This window comes from Tiliqua scincoides, chromosome 1 (assembly GCF_035046505.1).
Source record: "Tiliqua scincoides isolate rTilSci1 chromosome 1, rTilSci1.hap2, whole genome shotgun sequence".
Taxonomy (NCBI): domain Eukaryota; kingdom Metazoa; phylum Chordata; class Lepidosauria; order Squamata; family Scincidae; genus Tiliqua; species Tiliqua scincoides.
In genome coordinates, this window is record NC_089821.1 from 116,219,304 (window position 1) to 116,243,800 (window position 24,497).

Below are 24,497 nucleotides of genomic sequence, written 5' to 3' on the forward strand. Positions count from 1 at the left end.
TGCCAGTCTGTGAAAACAATAGTCAACTAGGGGCGCAATCCTAAGGTGGCCTTGGGCCGGCGCAAGTCTCTTACACCAGCCCAGGACTGATGCAAATGTGCTGTTAGGCACATTTGTGCCAACTTTGGAGTTGGGGAGGCCAGTGCCAGGACGCTCGTCGGCCTCCCTGCGCTGATGCGGGCCCCAGAATCAGTAAGTTTGCACCAGCCTTTCCAGGCCGGTGCAAGGATTTGGGGGGGGGCATGGGGAGGTTGGGGAGGAGGCAATTTGGGGCAGGGGAGAGTGGGTGGCAGGCAAGCAGGTAGGGAGTGGGAGGCAGGGACAGGATGTGGCACTTATGCTGGATCCTAGCTCGGTTCCCAGGCAGTCCAGGGCAGCTCAGTTTTACATCAAAGTTTTATGTGGCACAGATCCAAGTAGACCCATTGGGGCTGCTGTGGTTCTACCCAGGGTAAGTGGAATTATTTTCCCTTGCCTTGGGCCAAGCCTCAGCCAGCCCTAAATTTGCACTGGATAGACCGCAGGCCTACCGGCCTGCCTGATCCAGTGCAAGTTAGGATTGTGCTGTCGATTAATCAAAGCTTAATCAATCTAATAATAGCTTGGACCAAGGCAGCTTCTCCTGGTTCTTCCTCTATAGCTGGTTGCATCATTAGTATTTCTATTTGAAGTGTTACTTATTTGCGCTTTTATGGTTTTTTATTTTTGCAGGAAATATATATTTTAACTGTTATTTTGATTATTTTGTAAGCTGCTTTGAGAGTGCATAGGCAGTGTGTACATATTAAGCCATTTCTGTTCAAAGCTGCATATACACAAGAGGAGTCAAATATATGCACTTGTGAGCTGGGCAAAAATGGGTTATATAAACTAACAAAAACAACATAGCAAGTTGAAGAGACTGGGATCCCCATGTTAGCCAGACTGGATCAATGGCTGAAGTTGCCAGTATAGGAGGTTCTCCGCCTTTATTAAGGGTAAAAGCAGTTATTGGGCTCTTAATATTCTGCACAAAACCAGGACTATTTATCTGAATGCCTGTCTTGCCCTATCCCAAGGAAGCAGCTAAGTTGACATAACAACCTCTCATACAGCGCAATCCTTGGAAGGGAGGCAGGGGTGTGTTTCTGGGCTAGGCAAGAGCAGAGCGGGGGGCGGCAGATCAGGCCCAGGAAGGGGCAGGATCAGCAGAGCTGGCCTCTGCTGTATCCTTTCTCCCTCCAGGGCCTGGGAGCCTTACACAGGGCTTCTCGGACTTCCACCAGCTAAATAGCTGGTGCAGATCCAAGTAGCCCAATTGGGCAAGCTGAGGCATTACTTGGAGTAACGAGAAAAATATCCCCTTACTCACAGGAGACCTCCAGCCTATTCCTAAGCTGCCAAGGATACAGCAGAGGCCATGTGGCCCTGCTGCGCCAGCACAGGTTAGGACTGGGCTGTGAATGTCATTAAGAATGAAAATTGAAAATGAACATTTTTTTTAAATCCCTGAAAAACAGCAATTGTATCTTTGGCATCACACAGCCCATAGGCCACGAATACACAACATATGCATAATGTGCACACATATACAATAAAAATGGTTGACTAGGCAATATAAAAATTGTTTCTATCAGTAGTCTTTTATAAGCTGCTTTGCCCTTTTTCCATGAAATGTGGAAGAAAAACAAAGGGCATCTTAAGACTGTGCCACTTTTGGCAGAAACCGACTGTAATATTCTGTGAGTGCAATTCCCTGCTGTGCGTCAGAGCAGCCATTTACTATAATCAATATTGCAGAGCCAGTTCCTCTTGCTCACCAGAAGGATAAAGTCTGCTCTCTGTTCCTTGGAGAATAGTCAGGTCTCACAGCAAGGAACCAGCAGCCACCTTTCCTCTGCTACTTGGGCACACCCTGAATTTATGTAGTAAGGGAGGTTGCTCTCTTTCCTCTCCCTCCTTGTACAAAGGGAGGTAGCCCTGCCCTTCCACCAGACAAAGGTCAGAAGAACCATAGCAGCAAAAAATCAGCTGGCATGGTGGCTTCTGTAAGGATACACTGGCTTATTTTGCTCTGTGAGCTTTGATAGCTGGCTTGCATCAGATGCATGCAAGGATTGAGAAAGTCTTATGTCTGTGGGCTGTGGTGACAGTGGAAGTGAAACCAAGTTAAACCTTTCTGTTTCAGACAGTTGACCTCAGCTAGCTGGCACCTTCATGAAAGGTATCATGAAACAGGCAGCCTAAACCTAACCTGCGCCAATGCATGCATCATAAGCATGAATTCATGAGGCTGGAAGTCATTTGTCTCCCTACCCCAGGTAAAGCCCCAGCCTGTTCAATGAGGCAACTCAGATCTGCACCTGTTAAATATGAGTTGCCTTGTGTCGGATTATCAGGCCCAGGAAGTGGAATAAAATTTGGCATACGGCCATGCCACCAATCCCACCGCACCCTCCCTGGACCTGATCTGCCCATCTCTCACCTTCTCCCATCTTCAACCCACCCCTGCACTGCTTGGAGCAGCTCTTACTTGCTCTGGTACATGTTCCCTCTTGCACCAGTGCCAGTGGGACAGCGCATGCCTTCCTGCTAGGGCTTCTAAGTGCTAGGCTGGTGCAACGTGTTTTATGACAGTTTTGCAACAGCCTAGACTGGCATGGTCACTGCGCTGGTGCTACAGCCAGCTAGGATAGTGCCATAGGTCATTTTTATGTGTCTTTCAAGAAACATTTTTCTTGAAACATTTTCTTGAAAAGAAACATTCATTTTTATGTGTCTTTCAAGAAATGGTGTCTCACATAACACCAGAACCAGGGGACATCCACGAAAGCTGAGTGTTGGGAGAGTTAGGACAGACAGAAGAAAATATTTCTTTACCCAGCGTGTTATTGTAGTTTGTGGAACTCATTGCCACAGGAAGTAGTGATGGCATCTTGTCTGGAAGCCTTTAAGAGGGGATTGGACAAATTTCTGGAGGAAAAGTTCATTATGGGTTACAAGTCATAGTAGGTATGTGCAAGCTCTTGGTTTTAGAGGGCACTGGGATGCAGATTGTGTCTGTTGTCTTGTGTGCTCCCTGGGACATTTGGTGGGCCACTGTGAGATACAGGAAGCTGGACTAGATGGGCCTTTGGCCTGATCCAGCAGGGCTCATCTTATGTTCTTAAACAGCCTCTATTTATACGATGTTTCCTGTCCACGGCTTCATCAAACTGTCAATTAAAAGGAAAGCTAGTTGTGAATTACTTTAGTTTTTTTATTTTTCAAATGACACTAGGAACCCCCCTCCCCCACAAACACAGTGTAATTCTGTTATACATCTTAAGATGTAAACAACATATGCCTGAAGAATAAACTGTCAGGAGAGATATAGACCAATCAGCACAATCATACCTATACTGTATGTGAGGAAGGTTAATCAATAAAAGAAGACAAATACCCTTTCAAAATGCAATTGTATTGCATTTACCTGCACACTATGTAACTCTTGCCCTTTCTGCAGGATTACAGCATTGCCATTGCCAGTCTGAGAAGGAAGATATATTCAAGAATAGCGCCACTTACTGGCAGCTCTGGGTTTGGCAGCCCTTCAGAGCTTCTGGCATAATCCCAGTTGTGTTTTGCTTAATTATTTATTTCTGTTTAAATCTACTCGTTGCCTTTTGCTTTGGGCCCCAAAGCAGCTTATAATAATTAAAACGAGAAACACAAAACACCAATAAACAATAAAAACATAGTACTTGACTAATCATATATAATGTTTAAATAATAGATCACTTGAATGCCCTAGTTAGTAAAATGAGATAGGAGAGATGTGGGCTGCAGCCAATGTAGTATATTATTGTTCTGGTTGCCTCTTTCTCTTGCTCCTCTTTGAATGAGCTCAGGGCAACACACAAAGGGGATTGTGGTATTTTAGGCTCATAGGAAGCTGCCTTTGTTGGCTCATCTAGCTTGGTATTGTTTATACTGGCAGGCAGTGGCTGTTCAGAATTTTGGTTGAGGGTCTTTGCCAGCCCTATAAGGGGGAGATGCCAGGGTTGTGGGACCTTCTGCAAACTACCTGCTTGACTACTGAGCAATTGGCCCTCCCCTAGTTCACAACCATCTTGTGAAATATTTATTTTTTCACATATTTCCTCCAAGGAGCTCAGGGTGATATACACAGTTCCCTTCTCTTGTTTTGCTTTCATAACAACCCTGTGAGGTAGGTGAAGCTGAGAGATAGTGACTGGCCCAAGGTCACCCTTGGCCAACAAAGATTGGCCATGGCCAAGCAAGGATTTGAACCTGGATCTTCCAAGTCTAACTCCTGAACCACTACTGCATCCTGCCTCGAACAACACAAACCTATAAATCAGTGGTTCCTAAACTGTGAGCTGGGGCTCCATCAGAAGCCATGGAAATCAGCCAAGGACAGCCCCAGAAGCCTTATGAAAAACCCACCACCCTATACAATGTAAGAGATTGTAGCCCTAATGGGGAGCTGCAGTCAGTAGCCCAGTCAAGGCAGGTCAAGGGAGCTGCCAGTTGAAAAAGTTTGGAAACCACTGCAATACAAGTTTACTCAGAATTTAAGTTCCACTGTGCCCATTGTCATTTATTCTCAGAAAAGTGCATATGAATTGCAGCTTACACACACTTTCCTGAGAATAAATCCCACTGACCTCTATTGGACTTATTTCTGAATCAGCATGCATAGAACATAAGAACAGCCCCACTGGATCAGGCCATAGACGCATCTAGTCCAGCTTCCTGTAGTGGACTAGTGGACCACTAGTGGACTGGTGGACAGTGGCCCACCAAATGCCCCAGGGAGCACACCAGATAACAAGAGACCTCATTCTGGTGCCCTCCCTTGCATCTGGCATTCTGACATAACCCATTTCATAGGTTCTACTGCATGTTGAGCGAGAGACACTGATCCCCCCATCACTCAGGAAACTTTGTTGCTGAGAAGAAAATTGAACCCCGCCATTTCCCCTCACTGGTCTGACGTGCTAATAACTTAAGGACATCACAGCTCTGGCTGTTTAGTGTCAGCAGTGGCAGGTAGATTCTCACTGTTTGATGAAAACAGATTCCTGTTTCATGAAAGCACCTGGCCAACACTGCAGACCTTTAGATCTACCTCCCTGCCCCCAGCTTCACCATCAGACACAACCAACACCATTGTCATTTCTTGCAACGAAAATCCTTTGAAGCCCAAGAGAGAGTAATGGGGAGAGCATGCATGAGAATGGCATCACAGGACTATATTTGGAAGGAGTTTTTCAAAAGCAAGGTCATGTCTGTTTGCCCCCCCTATACATAGCGCCACCCATAGACACTGATGGTGTCTATAAATACTCAAGGCATAAGAACCAATGCAATTGATGGGGAAAAAACTGTTGTGAGCAAATGAGTGAAAGTTTATAAAACAGTTTTCAGTATGAAAGACACTGTATGTCTTCAGTATGACATAGACACTGATGGTGTCTATAAATACTCAAGGCATAAGAACCAATGCAATTGATGGGGGAAAAACTGTTGTGAACAAATGAAAGTTTATAAAACAGTTTTCAGTAGACTATAGAGGGGGCTGCAATGGGAAGGAAGTGAGTGCCACTGTGTCAACAGGTATCAGCTTTTCAGAAGGAAGTCCCCTTTTACCCAAAAGTCCCTATTTGTGCCTGGTCCCGCTCCTTCTGTTTGGTGCAGGACTTAGGCCTCAGTGCTGTATAAAGTGACCCAGGAGCAGGCCTCACTGAACTCCCTTCAGAGTAGACATGCTTAGGATTGCACTGCCAGTCATTTCTAAAAAGCGACACATTGTCACTTGTTCTGGAATTTCTGGCAGGCCAATCCTATGCATGTCTACTTATAAGTAGGTCCAATATTAGTCAATGAGGCATACAGCCTCATCCAATGCATGTGTACTCAGAAGTAAGTCTCGTTAAAGTCAATGGGGCTTACTCCCAGGAAAGTGTGGATAGGATTGGGCTGTTATACTCCAAGGTAAGTGTGGATAGGATTGCAGCCTAAGGGCCCAATCCTGTCCAACATTCCGGTGCTGATGCATAGCCCAATCCTATGCATGTCTACTCAGAAGCAAGTCCCATTAGAGTCAATGGGGCTTACTCCCAGGAAAGTATGGATAGGATTGGGCTGGCAGCCATGCCAATTGGGCATGCGCTGCATCCTGTGGTGGGGGCAATCATGAAGGCTTCCTCAAGGTAAGGGAAGGCTTGTTCCCTTACTTTGGGGCTGCACTGCAGCTGCCTCAAGGCTGGAGAGTTGGCTAGGAGCGGGCTGTAAGCCTACACTTCCCAACGTGGGAAGATGAGCGCTGCAAGAGGGAGAGGCGCTCTGCACATGCTCGCAGGCGCTCTTGATCATGACCTCAGTAGGTGCCAACACTGAGCCCAGGAAGCAAGGCAGGCTCCAATCCTAAGCACGCTTTCCTGGGAGCCAGCCCCATGGAACATAATGGGGTTTACTTCAGAGTAGACCCGCGGAGGATGGGCTGAGCGCGTCCTTGGGTGGCAGCGGGCAAGGAGTGCCTGGGCGGGGGAACACCAGCAGCAGGAGGCTGTGCCCGGCTGCGCGGGTGGGAGGAGAGAGGCGAGGCGGAGCGCCGGCTGCACCTGGCGGCCGCCGGGTCCTTCCCTCCCTAGGCGCGCCTTGCCTGCCGAGAGGGCCAGCAGGGGATCGCCGCCCCGCTGTGACCGGGAAGGCGGGGCGCTGTTCGTGCGAGCGCGGGCGGCAGGCAGGCAGACCGACCAGCCGGAGATGGTGCGCGCTGCTCGCCCTCGGAGCGGCGCCAGCAGCAGGACCGCCACCTGCCGAAGCCGCCGCAGCAGCCCTGCCCGCGGCCCCGCGTAGGGCCCTCCCGGCGGACCCGAGGTGAGCTGCGCCGCCAGCCGCAGCCTCTGGCGAGGGGAAGAGCCGGGGCGCCCCTGCTCCTCCCACCCGGCGGAGAACAAAAGGCGCAGGGAGGCAGGGGCGGCGGGTGGAGCCGGGGAGGATGCTGGCGGCTGCAGTCCTAGCCACGCTTTCCTGGGAGCAAGCCCCGTTGACTAGAGTGGACTTACTTCTGAGTAGGCATGCACTGGCTTGGGCTCTACGGCCACAATCCTAGCCACGCTTACTTGGGAGTAAGCCCTATAGACTATAATGGACTTACTTCTGAGTAGCTATGCCAAGGACTGGGCTCTGAAGCTACAATCCTCTCCAAACTTACCTGGGAGTAAGCCCCATTGACTCTAATGGGTCTTACTTCTGAGTAGACATGCCTAGGCTTGGGGCTCTGCGAGAGTCGGGCAGCAGCACAGCTCAGCGATGCGGCTGCCAGGCGCAAGCAGGGGGCATGCTCGGCGCAGGGTCCATTCATCCTGTGCATGCAGGGCATCTGCTTTGTGCTCAGCCGAGGAGCCCTTTGCAACGTGCCTGGCAAAGTCCGGCCCGCATCTTTCGAAAAGGTGCATCTTTATTTTGGTGTCACTTTGCGTGGATGAGGTGTGTAGACCTGTCATCAGGTTCTGAACTGGGAATCATGGATGCTGCTGATTTGCAACCCAATCCTAATCGGGTCTACTCAAAAGTAAGTCCCATTATATTCAATGGGGCTTGCTCCCAGGAAAGTATTTATAGGATTGTACTGTCAAGGTGCAGCGAGGGGGGAAAGAGAAGCCAGGCATTGTTTCAGCATGGGGGGGGGGGCTGCGCATGCGGCAGAAAGGCAAAAAGATGCCCTGATACATAAACTCTGTGTTAAAGTGATCTTGACACTCCGGTAGTGGAGTGTGGTGGAGATTCTCACAGCATCTGAAGCACCCGCAGCCTGGCTGGTTGCTTTCCCAGCACATTTTCACAGTACAGCCTCACTCAGAAGTGAACCTCACTGAATTCGCTGGGAAAGTGTGAACAGGATTGCAACCTCAGAGTCCGATCCTATGCCTGTCTACTCAGAAGTAAGTCTCATTATAGTCAATGGGGTTTACTCCAAGGAAAGTGTGGATCGGATTGCAACCTCAATCCGCACAATAAAAAGAATCCCGTTCAGAAAAAATTAGCATCGAATTAGGCTTTGGCATGAATAAATCTCCCTTGTTTGTTTTCCTGATATGCCAGCAGCCGGCAGGCACTGGCATCACCAGGGCGGGGACTTCCGCAAATGGTGTGTGACGTTGGAAGGAGGGAGGCTGCCAAGCAAGAGGAGCTATTTCATGGTGGTTGAACTAGCCAGAGCAAGAGGCAACTGGGTGCAACCAATCACAGGCTTGCTTACCCCTTGGCAAACAGGCACCTTAGACTACTATATATCTTTTTCTGTTTTGTCATTTATTTGTAAAAAGCAGCTAAAATATAGACACAAGTTTGGCTGGCTCTGGAAGCAGAGGCAAGGCCTTTTCTGTTGTGGCTCCTTGCTGCTTCTAAGCCAGTGACAGACTGTTCTGTATTGCTGGGCATTGGATGTTTGATGCTAGTTCTGATTTTAACTGCTGCTTTGCGGTTTGGATTGATTTGTTCCCATGTTTTTAATTTACTGTGTGTGCCCTCTTTGGATGGTATTTATACCTGATGAGGGATTGTGCATGCCACACAGTCATGGTGTGTGTTTTTTCATTGAATGATCATGAGTATGGCTCTTCTTTAGGTGCAACATTCGGACAAGTCAGACTTAATGAGTTTTATATTTTTATGCAACTGAGGTCATAATTCTGTCCACTCTACCTGTCCACTGAACACAGTGTAAAGTACAAATGAGCACACACAAGTTGGGCTGGGCAGTAAATTGCTTATCCTTACTGTATAAGCAACCAGGAACCAATCTAACAGGGATAAACTACATGTTACAGAAAGTGCTTACTGCTTCCATGCTTTTCTTCTTTCCCTACCTGCTTATTTACAGTAAATTGGAACTGGATTGGAGGGGACTTTAGCAGTCACTGTGATAAGTCACTGCTACAGTCTTGATTCAGATCTCTCTCTCACACACACACTCACATACACTCACATCCATAGGTGCCAAACACCAGTGAATTAGAAACAGTGCATAAAGCTGAAGTGAAGAAATACAGCTGTTAATGAAAAAGGCTTAACTGTTGTCTCAACATGATTGTAATAAGCTCTTCTGGGAAGACTTGACAAAACTGACCACAAGAGTTCACACTTTTCTTGCACTTCCTACTTCTCAGAATGGTAGGAGGTTTCGGGCCAGCTTAGTAAAGCATCAGATTACGAAAACACTATTGGCCCCCAGTCTCTCTCTTCATCAGGAAACTATTTATTGACAAACAGGCAGTTGAGCAGTGGGAAACAATGAGGCACCCACATCAACAACAACAACACTAGTCCTTAATGCAATGTCAGTCTACCCAAAGCAAGTGTCTTGTGGCTTTTTCATGGTGCAGCTGTGACCCACTGTGGAGCAAGGCAGCTGGGAGTGGCAGGAGAGATGACTTGGCTGCTTGGTGATGATGTCATGGCCAAGTGTCAGAGGCATTGAGGGAGGCAAGGAGGGCAGGGGATTTAAGTAGAGGGACTCAAGAGAAAGGGAAGGGAGGGAAAGAGGTGGAGCAGGGGAGTGAGTGGGTAGGCAAAGAGGAGTGTGATGACAGAGGAGGCATGGGCAAGGTGGTGGCCAAGGGAGAGGCTTGCAGATCTGGTGAGGGCAAAGTGGAAGGAGACAAGAAGGGCGAGGAGAAAGGAAGGCAGAGTGCAGAGACAAGGAGAACCAGGAGCAGATTTGGGAAGAAGGAAGGCAAGGCAAGGACAGAGAGCTAGGCAGGGTACCTTTAAGTATCAGAGCAATGCTGGGGACAAATAAGGAAAAGCCTTATAAGGAAAATAGCCTTTATCCCTTTGCTTATAGGCGCTCCAGAAGCATCTTGTTGGCTAGTCTTGCTAACACAGTGCTGTACTGATGGAATCTGTCAACTGGGCAATTCGTATATGCTTCTATGGCATCTATACCTCTTGTATGTTTTAGGATGCAAAGCATCGCTCCACATCTGTCTGGGCTTCCTGTTCTCTGGGCTCTGCAGCTGCTCAGATGCTTTTAGTTTGAGTTTCTCTCCGGCATGAGCTTTTCTGTGGGATAAACTCCTACCTTGTTCCTTGGAGGCTGATGCAACGTTTTCCTCAATCTCCCTTCACAGTTGACATCCTTGGCTTTTATGCATGCCTAATCATGCCATCGGGCCATGCTAGAGGCACTGCCAAGAACTTTTGTTGTCAAGTGCCTAGGCTTATGTGGAAGAGGAAGCTTTTCTTATCCTGAATTTGCTCAAGGTGCTTCCTTAGAGTGAAAATTGGGAGTTAAAACAAAAAAACCCATTCTTGTGGAATTGTCCTCAGAAGAATTCAACTTCAGTTACTGTACTGGGGATATAGGATGCAATGTGGAGACTGCGAAGGTGGTTGTGGCCATCTGCCATCCCATGTAGCAAGGACTCAGTGGTAGGAGCTAAATCTGTAAGTGAAAGGGTGGGTGTGCCTTTATTGCATATGCATGAATTCTGAGGCACTCTAACAATCAATCATCTATTGCCTACTGAGGTTCCTTGTAACTGTTTGAGAATACATCACATCATATGTCACAGTTATGTTAGTACATACCCTATTTGCTTTTAAGCAGCACGGGCTGGCTGCCTGTGGCTTCCTTGATTATCAGACTGCAAAGTATCAGTGTGCTCTCTCCCTATCCACTGCCATTTTCCCTCTCCCCATGTTTACCATCTGAATGTCTTTGCTGAATGTCTCTGAGTTTAGCTCATCTATAATAAGCACCGTCCCATGCAAGTGTGAACATTCAAATATACATCGAGATGTTATAGAAAATGAAACTCTTGTGGTCAGTTCAGAAGCCAGTACAAGTCAAGCTGAAAAGCAAGTGGAGAACTTAAGCCTTCAGTGGTTAAGGGAAAAGGGATTCTCAGGCAGTGAACTAAGGTGAGGGATGTTGGGAGCAAACCAATGTTCCTGTTTCCCTTTCAACACTTAACACTGAAGGCAGAGGGCAAGCAAGGTGAGAATGCAAACACAAGTACTGTTATTGAAGTGGTGACTGTGCCTATTCTGTGTCTCTGTCAATGAGAGATTCCATTGTAATCCTTCAAGCATTTGTACCTTCTGGCTTTTATCTCCTTTCAGGATGGGCTATGCAAATTGGACCTCCACCATTGGTTACAGGCTCTCTCTTGGGGACCTCCAAGAGAATTTCTAATCTGTTTGCAACAGATATACCTCTTTCATTTCCATGTGTGCTGCCTTGGGTTCAGTGATGGAAGAAAGGCAGGATATACATTTGTTTGTTTATTTTTTTGCATTTATAGTTTGTCTGTCTGTCTTCTTCATGGCCCCCTTGGCAGTGTACATGGAGTTCCTATGTGTCAAGACTTTGGCCAGTTAGCTTCTGCAGGATGGTTGCAACATGTATCCTCAGACCCCACCATGAGGGCCAAATGGCCATTTTTAGCTCACTGTTGAAAAATGTGGTGAACTGGCCATGTGACTATTTCAGAACATCTCCAAATTGCAAGTATACTGTTATTCCAAAGCTAACTTAAGACTTCCTTGGTCACGTGTGCTTCATTTTTCAATTGTACCTTATAGCTCAGGTTTATAACACTGCCAGCAGTCTGAATGGCCCACCCACAAGTCTATCCCCACTGAGCAGAGGCAAATGAGGTGGGGTGGAGTGCTGTGAGGTAATAATAGAAGAAAGTCTGTAGAGTTGTCACAGTGACAAATCACTAATTTCAGAAATTGAGGGTCAAAGTTAAGGTAGGCTTTTAAGAAGCACTATGAAAATATGAATTACTGTAAGTTTCTAGAAAAGCCTGCATTGTTGTACATACAAATTGGTAGCATTTTATATTGCAAATCATTTGCATAGCAATTCAGACTGGAAATTCCTTTTCTCAAAGACTAAACAAAAGGGCCTATAAACCTGTCTTTTAAATGTCTTTATTTGCAAGATATAAAGCTGCTATGAAGACTGGACCCAGTGATCATCTACATTGGTGTAATCTTACTGACCTCAGTGAGAGGATACCAGCACAGGCTGTAGGAATTTAGTTCTTTTCATTGAGCAAGGTTACCATCTGAACACACTTGCTAGGAAGCTATTGAACTCAGAGGGACTTCCATCTGAGTAAACAAGCTTAGCATTGTGCTGTAAGTCCCTTGAGGCATCTGCAGAAATTGGTTGGCATAATCATGTGAATAACAGGACACAATTCTGCTGTTGTAAATAAGAATGGCACTAGTCCCTTTTGCTCCATTAGGAGGATATTTGTGGATTGTGCATTCTACCTTTTTATTATTCTCATTTTGTTAAGGGGATGTCTGTACTGGGTTGTTAGTAACACACGCTTCAGTTGTTTATGTAGTACTTGTTTCATTGCTTACTGTTGCAAAGAGAGGTTGCCAGCGGGCTTGCAGCCAGGAGTGTTTGTACAGAAGCTCCATTTATGTGAATTGGTACCTCCATGCGGGTGCTATACATTCAGCCATCACAGCTTCCATGATGTTGACAGCCCTGAAAGGCTCATAGAACAGAATAAATACCATGCTGGTGGAGGTTGGATTTGCATAGTTCAAGGTCTAGGATCTTTGCTTACATCGTAGGTACAAGAATTAGAGTAGTGGTTACCAAAACATGAGCCGTAGCTCCCTGGGAAGCCATGGAAACCAACCAGGGGAGACACGGAATTCTTCCAAAATACCCACCACCCTATACAATGTATAGGATTATAGCCCTAATGGGGATATGTGACCCAATCAAAATAGTTTGGGGACCTCTGAATTAGAGGAACAAGTACAGGATGGGGGAAACCTGGCTTGGGAGCAGTATGTGTGAAAAGGACCTAAATGTCTTAGTGGACCACAAGCTAAGCAAGAGCCAGCAGTATGAGGCAGCTGCAAAACACACATGCCAACACACACGCCTCAACAGAGGTATACACTCCAGAAGTAAGTGTTTGTTGGATTTCATTTGTAATACTGTGTCCAACTTTGGGCACCATATTTTAAGGAGAACACTGATAAGCTAGAGTGGATTCAGAGGAGGGCAGCAAGGATGGTGAGGGGTTTGGAAGTCCTCTAAGGAATGTTTAAAGGAGCTTTGTATGCTTAGCCTGGAGAACAAAAGACTAAGGGAAGGTATGTGAGCCATCTTCAAGTATCTGAAGGGCTGTCACACAGAAGCCCTTGAAGGGCTTTTCTCTGTGGCCCTTGAAGGCAGAACTAGAGCCAATGGTTTAAAAGAATAGAGAAATAGATTTAGGCTCGATGTGAGGAACAATTATCTGTCAGAGCTGTCTGGCACTGGAGCAGTCTGCCTCATGCAGTAGTCAGCTCTCAGTCTATGATTTTAATTTTGAATGATCACGTACCAATCACTGTTCCCTCTAAGGGACCTATGCGGTGTGTGGACCTTTTCTTCTTGTGCGCAATGTAGCAATGCTGTCCCTGGACGCTTGGCAGTGATGTCACTCATCATTGCTGAACTTCCAGGTTGCCAAGCACTGTGCTACACGGGGCTTGGATTGGAGCTGCAGAGCCACACAATATACAGGGAACACCGGTATCAGTGCTTGTTACCGACAGGTCTGGCAGATTCTGTACCACATTCTTGGATTGCTCTGTATGCTTAGTGGCACCTGGGATGAAAAGCTGTGTGAGTAAAATATGAACCGTACAAGAAGCTTCTTATGGCTGCAGTATAAACAGATGGGACTAGGCCTGGACTACACACGTAGCAGAATGGATTGCCCTACTTCTGGCTGCTGGTGGTAGATCGCATTTATGAATACTCTCCTATATTACAGTTACTTGCAAATAGAAAATCAATAGAGCAGACAAAATGCTAGACCATTTCTCCTGGATGTACTGGTTTTCTGTTTGCAAGGAATGTTTTATATAGGGCAGCATTCAAAAGTGGTATGTAGTTAACATGTAATCTGCAATGGTACAGCTCATTCCACCCCTTCATTCCACTGCTTATGTAGGCTAGGCCTAACACTCTATATCTTTCTAAGTGATGAAAGCTTGATGAAGGATATAGAGTTGCAATAGGTTAAGAGGATGGGCAAGAATGTGCTTTAAAGGAACCAAATGACTGAAAAGAGGCAGGAATGCTGATAAACAGGTTGGAATGTGTTTTCACTATTGTGTTGTTTAGTATTCTTATTATAAGTGCATATGGATTTCCTTTGAAAGTATAGATATGGCTGCTTAACTGTAAGATTTCTGTTTGATTTCCACCCTCCCATCTTGACTTTTAAGAAAGAGGTACCAAAACACTGATGAACACATGACCTACTAATGCCTCCTCTTTAAGGTGTTTTAATGTGCACCTCTTACTACACGTAATCCTAATTTTTGCACATTTTATAAGCCCCTCTAAAACATTTGCATTAAGCTTATAAAGGCTGTATTTTCTGTACTTGATAAATTTCATTTTGAGATTATCTTTCTGCTTCATTCTTATCTACTTCTATCAAGACCTGACTTCATAAAAAACAATATATGAAACCTTCTGGTGGAACTTATGGAGGTGGCATCATCCTTTTACTGTAAGTCCCAAATTGCTTCCAGTCTCTGTATTTGAATGGCACCTTTTTTCCCTCTACTACAGTGTCACTGTTGAGGTCCAAGGACACACACACACACACACACACACACACACACACACACACTCTGTCCCCTAACAGAGTTTGTCTGCCTACTCTTACAGCCTTTCAGTACCAGTGTCCTTATTCTATGAACTAGATGCGATTGAACATTTGCCAAAACTTCGCATTAGATTAGTGGAATTAAGTATGCCTATGGAAGGCATGTCTTCATGTGACTCCCTTCCCATGAAATGTGGTGGAAGCTGCGGCTGAGGTGGAAGCTGTGGCTGTGTGGAACTCTATACTCTCTGTCTTGATTCATACATTCATCTTGCAGTGCAGTACCATGGTGCATGAGTACTGTAAGCCCTTCCCTTCCAACTATACAAATAATCTTCAGTGTGTGAAGTCCTCTGTGTGGCCAGGTGATTGTGTAGAGCATCAGTTTGCATAATTCTTTTTAAATTTTTCCGGAGTTGGAATTGTGAGATCCAGGCCTCCACACTCAGCCATTCATGAGCAGGGCTAGTTCACTCAGTCCAGAGCAGGGTGTCAAGCATGATTCCCGCAGGCTGGATGCGGTCCCTGGAAACTCTTTATCCGTCCTTGGGCTCTCCCAGCATCACCATCAGCTGTTCTCAGCTGCTAAGCTGTACTGAGGTATCACTGCTGAAAGGGTGGCCCACATGATAGTTGTGCTCTCCTATATATTGAAAAAACGATATTTTCCTTTCTGTCATTTGCAGCTAATGAATTCCTAAGTGAGAAAGTGCTTATTTCTGGTCACAACCCTCTTGATTACATCACTTCCAGCCCCCAGCAGGCATCATGAATGTTATTCGGCCCACTGTATGATAACACCCTGGTCTAGAGGGACCATCGGAATGTATAAACCAGGACCCTGAAAATGAGTATACAGCCAAGGGTGTATTTGTTCATATATTCACTTCAGATAAGTTTTTGTAGTATTCAATCGGGTTGTAACTTTCATGGACTATAGTCCACTTCATCAAAGTCATGAAGTGAACCAGAGAATCTTTCTCGTGCAATTTGTAATATCCTGACCTAAGACTGAATCCATATACTACTATACACAATGGATCAGTGCTACAATATGTAGATTTCAATGCATCAGTCAGTAATTGTTCAGCAGTCAAAATTTAATCAGAATAGCATCCATTTTCCTGCCTTTGTTGTATGTATTCCTACCAATTACACAGGCCAACACACATTTTGCTTCCTTAAACGTTACACCAATTCCTGGGTATATCTGGGGTGCCGATTCATGAGGAAGCTGCTTGAACCATTCACTAAAGAGGCTATGTCATGTTTCCAAAACTAGATGTGATAGGGCAAAATGGATGCCATTTTTGGAATCGGCATCCCAAATTCATATCAAACCACCATAAAGTTTGGGAAAAATCTTCCTGACTCTCAATTTTGTAGGCCTGTGTTATCAATGCTTACCGTTGGTTTTTGACTATATCCTCAAGGTAAGGATTATATACTTTTTATTTTCTTCCTTATACATAGTGATTCCTTTTTTATGTGATAATGAAATAAAGACATATAACACCATTTTCTGCACTTCTAATTTTTATAAAAAAAAGAAAAAACTCCAAAATCTGAAAAAACAAACAAAAAAACCACCACTACTACTGTAGTCTGGTTAGACTGGATTGAGGGGTGTGCATGGGTTATGACTGTGGCTGCATTTGCTGACACTATATCATCTATATCACCTACCTGGTACCTTTTAAAACGATTATAATTTATAATTATAATTTATAAAAATGTGTCCTTGGAATAAAAACACATAATACCACTTTCTGTACTTTTCCTCCTTACGGAAAAAGCGAAATCATACTGAGTCTTCCATGACCCTTACTTGCAACCCTTTTGTACCTCATAGAAGCCAATCCTGAGAAACTGGGAATCTTCTGGAGTGGCATTCACTGAGGCACACACACAAAAAAAGAGATTACAATATTGGTGTTCCAACCCCCCCCCCCCCAATATACTCATGTAAGTAGTTTGCACATATGCAAACCTCTTCAATGTTCAGCGATCCATGAACAGAGAATCCTCTATCTTCTAATTTTTAACTGAGACTATTCGGGTTGCAGTACTTGACACTAATCACTGACACTTATTTTCCTTACTGCAATTATTTCAGTTAGGATTCAAGGAAAGCTAATTGGTAATTACATATGAAAGGTTATTAATTTTGTATTTACAAATGTTGCCAGGGAAGGATGACTATTGCAATGGGGGGGGGGGCACTACTGATGATAAAACTGATTTTTTATTGCTAGCATTGCTATCTAAGGAAACAGTTCTACCAGTAAATTTGTTTGGTGCTTAAACTCCTGCTGAAGATTGAACTGTGTCTATAAGTAATTAAAAGAACCTTTCTACAGCAGCTGAAATGTCTGTATTCTTTCCTTGTATGTGTCAGTATGGTGTTTTAACGAGGGTGGTTCTTGTTTCTTTCTGCAGGCTGCTTGATTTCAAATTGGAGAGCCGGTGTGAGTCTCCTGGTCGTATTAAGCCATGGCAACCGATGATAAAGTAGCCATTTTAACTGACGACGAGGAGGAGCAGAAGAGAAAATACGTGCTTGCGGATCCTTTCAGTGGCATTTCTAAGGAGCAAGACCTTCAGACCCAAAGTGATACACCTTCAACGGAGACCACAACTACCATTCCTGACGAGGAGCTAGACTGGCTCGAAAGACACTGTGTGAAAGTGAACAATGACCTTTTGGTCTCCAAAGTCTTTTATTTTTTCTTTTATGCAGCGTATGGTTCCCTCTATCCGCTATTGCCTGTGTATTATAAACAACTGGGCATGACACCTAGCCAGAGCGGACTCCTGGTGGGCATTAGGTACTTCATTGAGTTCTGCAGTGCTCCTTTCTGGGGAGTGGTGGCGGATCGCTTTAAGAAAGGGAAAGTCGTACTCCTCTTCTCGCTTTTATGTTGGGTGTTGTTTAACTTGGGAATCGGATTTGTTAAACCAGCTACCTTAAGATGCGTACCAAAGTTTCCAGTGCCAGTGCATCCTACCAATGCCAGCCACCTTTCAACTACAGCCCTGCAAAATATCTCCACATTAACTACTGCTGGGGCTTTGACCACAAAGAGCCAAAGGAAAAGAGACCTTTCTGTTTATAGTCTGTCATCACTGAGCTCAGCTTTGCCTGTGAATCCTGACACCACATTCTCCCCGACTGCTCAGAATGGAAACCGGAAACGTGCATTAGAGAACAAAGAGCACGAAATCACTAACAAAACTCCAGAAGGTATTTTTCAGAGTGCCGTAGAACCACCAGGAAATGAGTCCCTGCCAACGACGTTGCCTGCTGTCACCACAAAGGCAGCATTTCCAGATCAGGGCACTCTCATCTATGATCATCAGGAGGTAGAAGCCATCTTCCTGCTTATCCTTCTGGTTGTCATTATAGGCGAGTTCTTCAGTGCCTCATCAGTTACGATCGTGGACACTGTGACCCTGCAGTATCTTGGCAAGCACCGGGACCGTTATGGGCTGCAGCGAATGTGGGGCTCTCTGGGCTGGGGACTGGCCATGCTATCCGTTGGAATTGGGATAGACTCCACCCGTATAGAAGTTTCGATTGAAGGTCAAGGCTGCAAAGCTCCGGAATACAAGAACTACAGGATTGTTTTCATAGTCTTTGGTGTCTTGATGACACTTTCCTTGATTGTGGCGACCCAATTCCGGTTCAGTTACAACCACTACAAGCAAGATGAGAACCAAAGTAAAGAGGCAGAGGTCTCCCAGGTGGATAGAAGTTCCTCCACAGATTCCTCCAATGAGACCCCCAGTGACTCAACCCAATCACAGTCCTTTAGTTTTTGGGACTTGATAAAGTTGCTCTGCAGCATCCAATATGGCTCGGTCCTGTTCGTAGCTTGGTTTATGGGATTTGGATATGGTTTTGTGTTCACCTTTCTCTACTGGCATCTGGAGGATCTGAATGGCACCACCACCCTTTTTGGGGTCTGCTCAGTCCTCAGTCATGTGTCTGAACTGACAGCCTATTTCTTCAGTCACAAGTTGATTGAGCTGATTGGTCATATCAGGTAAGCAAAAGGCATAACATTCGAACAGTTATAGCTGATGCACCAAGAATAGATGAAAGAGCGTAAGAACATTCTCTGGAATAGTATATTGAACAGTTGTAATACGGCAGTGATTCTCAAACTGTGGGTTGGGACCCACTAGGTGGGTCGCAAGCCAATTTCAGGTGGGTCCCCATTCATTTCAATATTTTACAGTATTTTTAATATATTGTACTTGGATGCTGCCATGGTATGTGATTGCATTTGGGGAAGTATTACAGATCTGTACTTTTAACAGGCTACTATGTATATGCTTTAAACAATAATAGTCAGTGGGACTTACTCCTGGATATGTGTGGGTAGGATTGCATCCTAGGATTGTAAAAAATGTTCCTACTTGATGACATCACTTCCGGTCATGACATCACTTCCGGTGTGTCCTGACATATTCTCATTTTTAAAAAATGGGTCCCGGTGCTAAAAGTGTGAGAACCACTGCAATATGGAATCACAGTGAATACAGTGATCACAAGGGAGGTGATTGCGTATGCACCGCAACCAGTTTCTGGGTGGTTCCATGATCACTGGAGAGACTGAGCTGCCTGCTGCAGCAAGCTATAATCTCTCCAAGAGACTTTTTTGAGACTGTCTCTCTCAGAGAGACTACAGCTTGCAGCAACTCAGGTCCTCCACTCAGACAGTTGGTGAAACATGTGCGCAATCTCAGGGAAGGCTGAGCTGACAGGAAGGGGAGGGTCTGCCTCTCCTGTCTCTGTTATGCATATGTAAGGCTTGAGGGTAGGCAGTGTTACGGGATGTAAACACCCAACACAACTCACTTGGTTTGCTCGTAGTGTTAACACATCTCTAATGAGCCATTAGAGATGTTAGTGATAACAGTATGGGACTGGACAATGCAGAACCATAATAATATGATTAGGAACCGAATGTTAAGATAGTTCTTAGAAATCTTTTCTGCAGTAAGTCCTACTCCTGAACAAACAAGATGCTTCAAAAACAGAACACTGGCTTGCCTCTTTATGGAATGGAAACTTCTGATAAGAAAATCTGAATTAAATATAGGATTGTATGCTTGGTTCTCACTCTTGTGTATAAACTATTTGTTTTTGTTTTTGCTTTTTGGATAGTCTCCTTGGACTTTTGAGTTGTAGAAAATAGGTGAGCCTGGGGGTCGGTAGTATAAAAATCAGGAATGAAGTGGGGGGGGCGAATAAACTTTCTCCCTTCCATTACTCCCAACATTGTAACAATAGGACACCAGAGGGATCTGTATGCAAATGTAGAAGTTTTTTTTCCCCTCACAAAGCATACAGTTAATCTTTGGAACACAGTTTCATAGATTATGGTAAATGCCAGAAGGTTTGAATCGAAAAAGGACTAAACAGATTCATAGATGGTATGGATGGATACTCCTTTGCTGTCAAATGCATGGCAGGTGGTACTTGGGAAAAGGTCATTTTGGCTGTAGTTTTCAAGCTTTGGAATCACCTCCAAGCCCCATCACTATCTGCTTTTGGCCAGACACTGAAGACAATTCTATTCCAATTTCCGTTGTAGATTTGTGTTTTACTCACAGGTGTGGCTGGAGGGAGGCAAATGGGGCAAAAGCCCCGGGGGCCAACCCTCCAGGGGCGTCTCCTCAAGTCTTGCCCCCCCCCGCTGCCTGTTTGCCTTTTTTCCTTAAAGGGAGAGAAGACTGTACCCTAGAGTGGCAGTGTGCTGGGAGTTGTGATGCTGCCTCTCTAGGGTGCCCCTTTCCTCTCCTCCTATAAGGGGGAGGGGACGGCCCAGTCTGGCGCTTAGGTGCTGCCCAAGAGGCAGCTTCTCGCTGCCTCTCCATAGCACTCCTGGTCACCCCTCCTCCGCTGAGGGTGTCCCTCAGAGGTGGAGAGGAAGCGGCGCGTACCCCTTCAGATTTTGGAAGACACGTGCCGCTTCCCAGGCCCCCATGGAGCTTCCATGCCGCTTGTAAGTGGCGCGGAGGTCTCCATTGCAGTGGCCTGGGGCTGCTTCCAGTGGCCCCAAACAGTTCCAGTGGAGACCGCCGTGCCGCTTACAAGCGGCGTGGAAGGCTCCATTGGGGCCTCAGCTACCTCTTCCCCCTTTTTTTCAAAGGGAAAACTGAGGCTGTACTGCACAAAAGTAATTGCAGTGACAGTGATGTCACCGCATTTACTTCTGGGTCAGGGGGGTGCGGGGTGCGGAAAACAGGGGGTTGCCCTGGGCGCTGGGACCTCCAGGAACGCCACTGGTTTTACTGGGATTAAAATGACAGTTGGTGCCACTGTCTTGTTTGCATTGGGTTGTAAACAATCAGAAGTTTCCAAGACTGAAAGGTTAGTGGGAGAAATGCTGTTTTCTCCAATAAGATGTTAATGTCCATGCTGTTTGCTAGGTTGGAGTTATTAATATTATTAAAGAACCAACACATAGCAGGGAAATTCTAAATAGATATAAAATAGAAATCACCTTTACAGACTTCATGGATGTCCGTACATCACCTTACAGATATCACCTTTACGGACTTCATGGATGATTTTGGTGATAGAGGATGGCATCTCTTGGTTTCTAGGCTTGTGACATACACATACATATACATATATGAGTTGGGCTGCAATTTCATATGCATTTTATCTGGGAGTAAGCACTACTGAACACAGTGGGGTAAGAAAACTTGCATAGGAACTGGCTGTTATATCATTTATCACGCTTAACCCCAGAGGTTGGATATTCTTCCTGGTGGTTCTTATTTACACAGATAAGCAGACAATTAGCACAATATGTTTTGACAGAAGGTCCATATTGAGGTTTGAAGGATCAGTAAATCTTTTCATTTTTGTTTGTATTGACTCCAGTTTTCATCTTGAATGAATGAATGAATGAATAAACCTTTATTAGGCATAGATAGAGAAATCATAAAAGCAAACATAATTAGTCCTAATCCCGTTTATCAAAAACGGAGTTAAGATACTAAATTACTAATAAAACATTTACAGTTCAACATAAAATATCAACATTTTTGACAAATTACGTTAAGAAGGCTTAGAAATCACCAAAAGTAAAAATTTAGAAACTCCCTCTAGCACATCTGGTGAGCAGTCATTTAGGTTTTCATCTTAGATTGAATCGTTAGCATGGAGAGAGATTTGTCATAATGCAAAATCCAATTTAAGAAAAATAAACAAAAACACCTCTTCAGTTGATTTGTACCCATCTTGTAGGCTAGGAATTTTGGCAATTAAAATAAAATTTCAGAAAGTTCAGCACAGGGAGCAGGCAGAATCCATACTTTTGATAACTGATTGAATTTACATCCTCCAACATTTAACCTAGACACTGTAGATGCCATAAACTGCCAGTGAGGTCAAAAGCCAGTAGTGTAAATGCCATTGCTAGTGTCTTCAAGGACCATAAATTGGTTTCTTCTTATTTGCTGCCTCATTAGCACACAATGTTATGAAACTTTTTTAAAAAACAGTAAACCACTTCATATCTTATTAAATGGAATCATACTTCTTCACCTGTTAAGGGACCCTGTCTGTGTCTGCCCAGTAACTCTTGGCACACAGTGCCTAAGAATTAGGTTGTGTGAGGCCTTATAAGGGCCATTTGCTGTATGTTTGCACTTGTTACTCTTCTTTTGGAGGGGGTCCAGATGTCTTTTTTCTAAGTAGCACTTATGTGGATGAAGTAAACAGTTATTCACCTCTCCCTTCCATGCCTGTGCCACTGTCTGACTTTTTGAACATTTTACACAGTATTTTTTATTAGTTTGAAAGCAAACTTCAGCACTCATGTCACTCTCTGTGAACAAGATATGTGTAGTTTAGCAAGACTCATCTCTCCTCCTGCAGTAATTCTTGGCTCTTTAATGAATTCTTCACTTAATGTTTTAATTGCTCTTTGCAGGTTGTGCACACACACCCCAAGTATAAAAGTTCACATCTCTCCTTGCTTAAAAAGATAGTCAGGTGGTCAGTGTGATCCCTCTACAGCAAGTCAGATTTGTCTGGTTCATTAGATGAGGTTGACATGCAGGACTGTCACATGCTATTTGTGCAAAATTGGTAGGAGTCATGGGTGTGTTCAGGTATGCATTTGTGTTGGAAAGATTTTTTGTACAGTACTATATATGTGGTGCCAACTGTGTTGCATAGAAATGTGCTTATTTGTGATGGATTCTGGTTGCTTGGAAAGATTGAAATACCCTGACGAAAAGGATCTAGGGGAGGGGGCTCGCTTCAGTGGTACAGAAGTCCTAGCATCATCTACCTGAAATGCATGGATTTTTGTGCTTTGACTGAGCACCTCAGCCAGAACAGTAATGTAGCTCCTGAGTGGCAAGAGCTCATCTGAATCCTCCCTTAAAGTTAGATCCCGTTTAATCATATAAGACTGAATCCCAAGAAGATTAAATGACTGGTAGGCAGCTTACACATCACCTTTGGGGATTTTTGTTTTCCATGTGCTTCTCTGTGGCATGCACACACACATGTTTGTAGTGGGATACCACAGCTGTTTTTACCAGTGTGCTTCTGTTTACTGTATCAGTACAAAGCAGCTTCAAGACAGCTTTTTACTGGCATTTTTGCCCAAAATATAAGCCCAAAGTGAATTCACAAGACTGGGTTGTGTCATAGATCCAGAAATTACAAGCTTACTTCATGTCCCCTAATTCTGTGATTCATCCATCAGAAGTCACTCCCTCTTTTTATTTAAAATTTCTCTTCAACGGTTGAATGACCAGTCCTTCTGAACTGGTTTTTACAATGCTCGACAAATTTATATCCCACTTTATCTCCCAAGTGGGCATTCAAAGTGGCTTACAAAAAAAAGTAAAAGCTAACTTAATGATATTATTCCTAAATAATAAAAACATAAAATACAATATAAAAATATAAATATTAGTATGAAATATAAATTATAAATTTATAAATATAATTTATATTTATAAAAATATAAATATTAGTAAGCTAAAAAACCTAATTTAAAACCAAATTAAAAGCCAGGAGCAAAAAACAGCAGAACCAGCAAACACTAAAAAGAACAAGCCCATTAATAAAAAGCCGGAACCTTAAAAGGCGAGAGTAAAAAGAAGTGTCTTTAAACCCCGCTGGAAAGCCTCTAAGGTGGGAGCAGCTCGTAAAAGAAGAAGGAGGGAAATCTATAGAGTTGGTGCCACTATGGAGAAGGTCCTACTCCTTGCTGGCACCCCTCCCACCTCCATAGGTGGCAGCACCTGGAAGAGGACCCTCTCTGATGACTGGAGAGGATGAGCCAGATTATATGGAAGAAGGCGGTCTCTCAAAATATCCTGGCCTCAAGCTGCATAGGGCTTTTAAGGTCAAAACCAACGCCTTGAACTGGGCCGGGAAACAAATGGGCAGCCAGCACATAATTCTTTATTCAAGCATAATTATTTCAGTATTTATAACTTTTGCAAACCATGCTTTAAAAGGAATCATTTTAAAACTAGACAGTCCAGTTAGTGACCTGAAAGTGGAAAAGCAGGATCTTTGTGCACAATGTTGCCTGAAATTGGGCTGGAGGAACAGCAGGTGACTGTGCTGCCCTTCAGCAGACAACTAATTAGAGAACGGATGAATTCTGATTCAATCAGGATGCAAGGTGGCCTGCTGGGCCTCTCATGTGGATTTTTCTGACCTCTGTATTTTCCAAAAATGGTAAGAAGGACGAATATATTAAGTTAGCTTGCCATCGTTGTCAGCTTTCCAGATACTGTTCAGAAGAACTTGAATTCTGTTGGTTTTTTGTTGCTCGAAAGAAAGAAGGTTGCTTTCAAATT

At 44.5% G+C, this 24,497-nt stretch overlaps 1 protein-coding gene across 1 annotated transcript in view; it reads left to right on the top strand.

The window, feature by feature from the left end:
* The first annotated feature begins 17,138 nt into the window (after window positions 1–17,138).
* Window positions 17,139–24,497, top strand: part of MFSD6 (major facilitator superfamily domain containing 6) — a 28,303-nt gene continuing 20,944 nt past the window's right edge. The window contains exon 1 of the mRNA XM_066621747.1: window positions 17,139–18,691. Within this exon, the coding sequence (XP_066477844.1) occupies window positions 17,139–18,691 (1,553 nt within the window). The remainder of the gene's footprint in view (window positions 18,692–24,497) is intronic.